Source organism: Nothobranchius furzeri, chromosome 2, assembly GCF_043380555.1.
Source record: "Nothobranchius furzeri strain GRZ-AD chromosome 2, NfurGRZ-RIMD1, whole genome shotgun sequence".
In the NCBI taxonomy this organism is placed as follows: Eukaryota; Metazoa; Chordata; class Actinopteri; order Cyprinodontiformes; family Nothobranchiidae; genus Nothobranchius; species Nothobranchius furzeri.
Genome location: NC_091742.1, coordinates 82,335,675 through 82,343,856, shown reverse-complemented (window position 1 = coordinate 82,343,856; position 8,182 = coordinate 82,335,675). Strand labels below are relative to the sequence as shown.

The 8,182-nt window shown below is 39.7% G+C and overlaps 1 protein-coding gene across 1 annotated transcript; it reads right to left on the bottom strand.

Annotated features, from left to right (window-relative positions):
• Positions 1-3,237: 3,237 nt before the first annotated feature.
• Positions 3,238-6,121, bottom strand: LOC139066300 (structural maintenance of chromosomes protein 5-like). The gene is made up of 10 exons (XM_070548739.1): positions 6,008-6,121; positions 5,560-5,933; positions 5,396-5,479; positions 5,220-5,285; positions 4,414-4,474; positions 4,266-4,326; positions 4,133-4,177; positions 3,986-4,050; positions 3,801-3,909; positions 3,238-3,687 (listed from the first exon to the last, which is right to left on the bottom strand). The coding sequence occupies exons 6-10, from the start codon at positions 4,272-4,274 to the stop codon at positions 3,418-3,420; spliced, it is 498 nt and encodes a 165-aa protein (XP_070404840.1). The 5' UTR covers positions 4,275-4,326; positions 4,414-4,474; positions 5,220-5,285; positions 5,396-5,479; positions 5,560-5,933; positions 6,008-6,121; the 3' UTR covers positions 3,238-3,417.
• Between the last annotated feature and the right edge of the window lie 2,061 nt (positions 6,122-8,182).

The following is an 8,182-nucleotide window of genomic DNA, read 5'->3' as shown; positions in this document are numbered from 1 at the left end:
TGTCCTGGCCTGATGTTTTGACATGACCTGATGAAACCTGAAGTTCCCGTTGCTAATACTCACCCCTCCCTTTGAGCAATGTTTTTCTGCGCAAAGTTCCTGTTTTGTGCCGAACCAGTAGCCGCTTCCTGTTCAAATCTGTTAGAAAAGCACATATTCAAATAAGATTGCTCAAATCGAAAATGTACCGACTTGTGACCCATCCCTGCTTGAACTTGTCACCCATCCCTGCTTGAACTTGTGACCCATCCCTGCTTGAACGAATAAATACAGCCGTGATAAAGCCGAGAAGTAGAACACCCCAGACAGCAGCTGAAGCAAGTCGGTTGACCTTGCATGAGAGCTGTCGTCAGTGGCGGTTCTACATCGAATTACTCCCCGGGCGAGGCCCCCTTTGAGCGCCCCCACCCCCCCCCCCCACCCCCCACCACCACCACACCACCCCACCTGCATGAACACACGCATGTTTTCTATAAACCAGCATGTTTTATTAGAACGACTATTGAACATTCATTTTTCTAAGTTGCACATATTTACATTAATTACTATGAAGTTGTCAGAATGTAAAGCACTATACATTATATACTGTATCAAAATATATAGAATCAAATATACAAAAACAAACAATAACTAAATATTAAGAATATATGAAGATAATAGATAATAAATATTCTAAATAGCAAAAATATTTCACACATAACAAACTAAAGATAATCACTACAGCATTGCACTTAGAACAGAAAACACAAACTAAAATTAAAACCTAACCTTGATGCAAAGTCATCAATAATGTCATCACATGAAATCTGCTCCCCTACTGAGTGATTGATACTAATCAGAGCCAGGTGAGTGAGCCGCCCCTGAAACATATTTGACCTCAGGCATGACTTGATCAAGTTTTGAAAAGCTCCTCTCAGCTTGAGCCACAGTGACTGGCAGAGCAGTCCAAAAGTTGGGGTAGATCTCCAATAGATCTTTATCATGATCCATAATATTTTAGAATTGCCTCTGAAATTGTAATTTAAACTGACATAAAAAACTGTAGACTACCAAAAATGCCAACTTTTACAGAACAAATCATGTAAAAAATAATCAGTGCAGCCATCTGCAATAAATAAACAGGATAGTTAGTGGTGACTGGGGAGTTTCCTTCTGCTTGTAGAGTTGTTTTATTTATTATTATGTGAACATGATCAACATGTGTTTGTTGTTGTTCAGGCAGGCCACAGGCTGCAGTGAGCATTTAACAAATCCTAGTTTGAATCAGTAAAAAATGATTCAAGGACTTTTTTCGAACAATTTGAATATTCGTTTCAATATTTCAGCCCTATTAGCTCTGTTAGCCATTAGTTGACCACATTTAACCGTTAAAATCCCAGTTAACTGGTTCAAAAAATTGAAAACATGCATCATGAGAGTGTACATACCTTTATCTTTGTCCTCTTTTTTCTTTTTTTCCCCCTGAATGGGCACCTGGTGGTTTTAGCCTTTTTATGTTCATCTCTTCTGTTTGGCTCCTGACTCAGTAAGTGTCCTTTAGTCAGGACTAAACTATTTGACCTTGATGGGGGGGTGACCACAAAATCGTTTTGTTTTTCCCTTTTTTATTCGGCCATTTCACACAATTCAGAGAAACCTGAAAGAATGATAGGCCTGTGTTTATGATATTATGAATGAAATATGGAAGAACGTTAAGATGTGATTGACTTTAGCCATGTAAATACAGTTGATTCAGCCCCTGCACTCTCATTTTCATTTGGGAAAGACGCAGAGGTGAATTCCCCCGCCGCACCCCTCCCCTTCCTGTTCTTCATAGACACACGGTGCACGTGAACGTTCTCAGTCAGCAGGAGCGCCTGCAGCTGCAGGGGGCGCCAACTTGCTGTTTCCAATCCAGACACTGTCATATGACAGATAGAATAGAAAACCTCGGTGCGGCGCAGATTTCCTTTTTTTTTTTTTTTTACTCCGCGCTTGTGCGCCCCTTTTGTGTCATGAAAAAATGCCGCCCCGGGCAACTGCCCTGTCTGCCCGTGCCTAAAACCGCTACTGGCTGTCGTGTTCTCCCTCTGCAGCGGTGAATCTTGTCTTGACTGGTTTTTTGACTCCAACATCAACTCAGAAGCAAACATCTTTTTCTCCAATCGCTCCGAACCTGTCTTGGTCATTTTTAGGACCAACAGTAGTGAGGGTTTTTTTACAGTCTTAACATCTATAATAATTGTAAAAAATAAAGTTGGTTACTTCATGGATTTCACCTACCGCGGGTTATTTTTAGAACGTAACTCCTGCGATAAACGAGGGACTGCTGTATTATTAATAGTAGAGTCTGGGACATCTAATTGATTAACATCAACAATGATTATTATGCACTATTATTTTTGTTCAACGGTGATAAAGTCCTAATGTCTTCATGAAAGTTCCTTTTTTTCCCCATCTGAGCATCGGGGAAAAGGCACTTGTTGCAATTGTTGAGGTCACTAGTGTGTGCCCCATTTCCTCCAGGATCACTCTCTTTATAGGTTTTAATGGACTCCTAGTACTGTGAAGTGGTTCCATTGTACAAAGGCATTGTATTCCAAGATCTGGGAGTCTGTAGAAATGAGCAGTGATGCCCTTCCTACCATCTCTCCAGAAAAATAAGTGATCTGGAAGCTGTTAGGCTTATTTACAGCAGAAGCACTTTCTGCACCTGCATAAACTCCAGGACACATTTACTAACTGTGTTTGTTGCTGTATGTGCTGCAGCTTTGAATTTTTTAATAATATATATTTTGTTAATATTTTGGTTATGCTGTCTTGTTATGAAGTGTACAAGAATAAAAGTGTTTTTAGCATGTGCTTCAAAGCTAAGTTTGACTGGGAAACTCAAAGCTCAATAGTCTGTATCAACAAAAATTCACTGCAGCCTATGTAATATTTGATGCGTCATAATTTATTCTACTCTATCTTGCAAATACATATTTGTGTGGCAATGTCATGCACAACACACACAACTATTAGAACCTTAAGATCAAACCCGTGTCATTCTTTTGGTCCACTGCAGTGCAGCAGTCAAAAAAAAAAAAAAAAAAAAAGAAAGAAAGAATGAGTGAATCTTGAGTGAAGTGGCCACAAATGGCCAGGATAGAGCCCAGAGGACTAATGCTTAAAATGTATACATATATTATTGATTACAATTCTTTACTGTTAATATCAAAAATAAGCTTTTTATTTTGAAATTACAAGTAAAAAAAATGCTGTTACATTTACATTTAATGCTGTTACACTGTAATCCTTTCTTATAAGTATGGACATAGAATCAAGTGAACAACATTTTGAAATAAGTTTAATTGGAATTTTGTACTATACAAAAAAAACAACAACAACGACATATTAAACAAACAAACAAACACAGTCAGTGCCTTCATTTGTCCATTACATGTCAAACATAGCACTGACCATTAGTCCCTGCTCATCAGCACTTGCTTTCAAAAAGAGCTCCATGTCCTCTGCAAACTGAAAAACAAAGAGGAACATGCCCCTTGCTCCAGTGTCTTTTTCCTCTGACATGTCTCTTAAGACCCTCTGCTGGTCCCCTTGATTTAAGGACAGATATTTTGGCATTGTTACGTGTCCACGGAAAAGTGCCTTATTTTGGACAACCCACTGCACAGCAGGACGCAGATCTTCAAAAACTGCTGGCTCCTGTGTCAGGCACATGGGGATAAAAACATTTCTCTGTTGCAGAACAGTTTTTTAACAGTTACTCAAATGTCACTTACCATGTAATTACACTACTGTTTAAAGTGAATACTGACCTGACTGACTTCCTGGAACTTGCGCTTTTTCAGTCTGAAAATGGGCACGTGTTGTCCTTCGAGCACAGCTTTGGCTTCCTCTCTCCAGTGTGCAAATAGCTTGCCAGAGCTTAACAGAAAATGTTGATATTGTTAAGGAGTGTAAACTTTAACACAACATAGAACAGAAGTCAAAATATAAATACCTCCTGAGATCTAACTTCTCCATCAACAGCAAGCACCACCATTTACGCAAGTAGGGCATGTCTGACTAAAATATTAATATGAAACATATTTAACAACTTTCAAAAGATTCAAGACTCCATTGCTGCGAAAGTAAATAGAATACTTACTATAGTATAGTCAAATGGTGCATCCAGTGCCACGTACAGAGCAGACTATTTGGAAGAAAAAATAACAATGTCATTTTTTTAGAAGCTTAAATTAGCTTTTGTATGAATCTCAAGAAGAGAAGAGAAAAATTACCATCAGCATGAAGATCCCACAGTCAACTCCGTAGTCTTGGCTTGGAAAACCCTGTATTACACTTAAAATAAAGGCTCATTAATAAAATCCTTTAAAAGAAGACTAGTGTAATTCATATTATTCACCATACACTTAAACTAGCACATACCTTCAAGTCAAAGCTCTTTTTTTCTGACCACTGCCCGGGAATGAGCTTCACTGCAAGATTCCTTTTTTTCAAGACAGTTACATTCGCAAGTTAACAGACATCATCATGATGGGTGTGAAATGTTTATTGCTAATAGCACCAACTGTAAATACAGGTCTTAGGAACATGACCTCAACAAAACAGCATAACAAAATGAAAAAGTACAGTCACATGCTCACAGCTGGTCAAAATAAAGCATTTTCAGCTTTAATTTGAGGTTGGCATATTTTATAAACTAATATTTAATGGTGTTTTATGTTAAACTAAAACATTTGAAGACCCTATTTATGTCTGAAACTCATCTCAAGACAGCATCACTGACTTGATCAGAATGTGAAGATGAGAAATAGAATAAAATGTTGAAGCATCATGCTGATATAGTTTATAAAAAAAGCATGTGAGTGTACTGTATGTGTTAACACTCAAGATCAGCAGAACATGATCATGCACTTAACCTGGAACACTGAACAGGTTCCTGAAAATTCTGGAACAAACCAAAAATGCTTACAAAAATGTGACCTCAAAAGTGAAACATATTGTTGGCCACCAAATCCTGCCTTTGTGTATAATGGGTCAAGAAAGAGGATTTCTCTTTTAGGTGGCTTCAGTACCTAAAAGACAGTTAGCCATAACTTCAAACCTGAAAACAATGTCATTGCAAGCGATCACAATCAAAGACTTTTGAAACTGCGTCACAAAAGCTTGAATACATCTCAGACACATAGCAACATTCTAACAGTTTGTATGTGTCAAAAAACAAGACTTACACACAACTGGAAATGAGCAGGTGTCCAGAGAGGGAGAACTATGATGTCCATCCTCTGAGCATCAGTCTGAAACAGAATTTTATTTTGAAGTATTCTGGATATGAACTCTCACCAAAGTTATAAAAAAATAATCTTTTTGATTACTTGCTTGTTTCTTTAAAGGACGGTACACTTACAGGAAAGGACTGCAATGGATCACAGCCATAGGGTGCAAGCCAAGTCCGGGTGACGTACAGATTTCCTATGTAAATGCTTATCCCCTAGAATGTAAAAACAGCACATTTAAAACTACAACTCTTTAAATTAAAGCTTGACAATCATCCTATGCAACATACAATACCTTTGACTGAACAATTTTAGTGGGGCGACGGTAGCACAGGAGTTAAGTGTTCGCCCCGCAATCAGAAGGTTGCAGGTTCGAGCCCCGCTCAGTCTGTCACTGTCGTTGTGTCCTTGGGCAAGACACTTAACTCATGTTGCCTGCTGGTGGTGGTCGGAGGGACCGGTGGCGCCAGTGCTCGGCAGCCTCGCCTCTGTCAGTGCGCCTCAGGGCAGCTGTGGCTAAATTGTAGTTCATCCCCACCAGTGTGTGAATGTGTGTGTGAATGGGTGAATGACTGGTTGTGTTGTAAAGCGCCTTGGGGGGTTCCAGGACTCTAGAAGGTGCTATATCAAATACAGGCCATTTATGAGCTCAAAACAGCCATTTGCAATCTGAAACAGAAAAAAACATTAAAAAAATGAAAGTACACTTTATTATTTCATATTCATAGAAACAAAATACTTACAGTCGATTCCATTTCTTTGTTTAAACCCAGTGTCCAAAAATCTGCCCGCGTGAGGCATCCAGAAGACGTTTCAACAATCAGCTGATCTTTGGGTCTGCTGATGTCCAGAACATAGTTGAGCTAAAAAAACAGAGAGATGTCATAGACTGTGGATGACAAAATCAGATAAGCACTAAAAGTTGCACTTTGCGACATCTGAAAACTTTAACATACAAGCTGTTGTTGGCCAGGGTGCGGTACAAAACACCACGATGAACGGCTGGCCAAAATGTTCTCAGGCTTTGTCAGAGCTTCGCACAGTGGTCCACACAGGTCAGGAAAAGTTGCATCTGTTGACCTTCTATTGGCTTTCTTGTTGTCAACTCCTTCCTGAGAATCTGTAGGGACTTTAACAGGTTTCAGACAAAACACTGCATAGAATGCATATTAAATGCACACAAATGCAAGAAAAATAAGCACTGTTTACAGACGGAAATTCATTTGAAACAGCAGACAAGTTCGTTTACGAGCCCGCAACTACAACAAGATAATGAATGCAAGATTATTATTTCACCTATATATGACAATCACTATTCAAAATAAGAAATTTTACCAGTGTCACCAGACATTGAAGGTGCTGGGTTCAACACCGTTTCTGTGGTTTCTCTGGGTTTATTGCACACCTGTGGGGCTAGGTCAGGGCCGGCTTTGGTGACAGGCGACACAGGCGGTCGCCTGGGGGCCATCTGATAATAGGGTGCAAAATTAAAAAAAAAGTTTATTAAATTTATGTTTGTTATATGAAATGCACTCTCTACATACTCAAAATTCCCCTCTGAAATGACAAGAAATTAAAACATCAATATTTAAATTCTAAGCATGACGAGCACCCGCTTGGGCCACCGCTCTGATGCATTTGGCCGTTAAGGGGGCCGTAGATCACGTGCGTGGGCAGCGCTGTAGAAGGACATCCTGTTGTCGTCGCGTTTAAACTTTTGATATTTTACGATGAAAAGAACACCTAAGCCATCGGGGTCAGCATTCCGAAAGCGAAGGAAGGAGGAAGAAAAAAGACGGGCCCAAAGCAGAGGTATGTAGACTTTATAAATTTGGCAAAGGAACTTTTTGCGTTACCATTGTAGCTAACTGCCTCTCCTGCCACACACGGTCCACGGACGGACCCTCGCTAGCTGTTTACATACACAATACAGTATCTCGTAACTTTAACCAATTAATTTTACTTTTGAATCGTCGTGTCCAGATGCTATGAGACAATATCTGCAGCCACGACAGGCACCTGTTGACACCAGCGGGGGCGGGACTGTCTTCTACACCTGTTGAGTCTCACTGTGAAGATGAAGAATGTAAGATTTTTTACTGGTTTTTGGAGTATGATTGCAGCCTTTTTATGAACTTCCATTCAAGTTGTAAGTATGCATACAATATGAATTTAATATTTTCATATCAGAAGAACGTTAGGTGTGTGTGTAGCAAAATTTCAACTTTGTCCGACGCATCGGGCGGGCGGCACCGCCGCGGCCGTGGCGGGGACTCCCCAGCTGACCGGCGGCAGCAGGGGAGTCCCCGCTGCTCGCTGGTCCCGCGCCGGTGTTTCCTTGTTTAATAAATGAAATCCTCAGAGTGCCTCAGATCACTGGTTCTTCTTCCTCATATTCTACAATTTATTTGATGCTGAAGAGCACGTGAGAGTGAGACATACGTTTTTTCAAATATTCCCCATGGATGCGCTCACTTCCACCTGTTTTTGATAATTTTATTCATGTTTTCACAAAACTGATTAAAAAAAGATCAATAAAATAAAAAGTCCAGTAACATTAAAAATAATGAAAAGCATCACTGCACATGGCTGAGGAAAATTGAATGTGAAAGTGGCACTGTTCTTAATTCATGCATCAGAGGGTTAAGTTGCTTTGTGTGTGTGTGTGTGTGTGTGTGTGTGTGTGTGTGTGTGTGTGTGTGTGTGTGTGTGTGTGTGTGTGTGTGTGTGTGTGTGTGTGTGTGTGTGTGTGTGTGTGTTGTAGCGAAGATGTTCCTACATTTAATTAGAAACCATAAAATGTGAAATATCACAAAGTATGAAATATCACCTTAATGGATCTTGAAGTAAATGTAATCACAAGATTTGATCTTTTTATTGCAGGGATTGAGCAACACTTCGTATTAACTTCAAGAAAA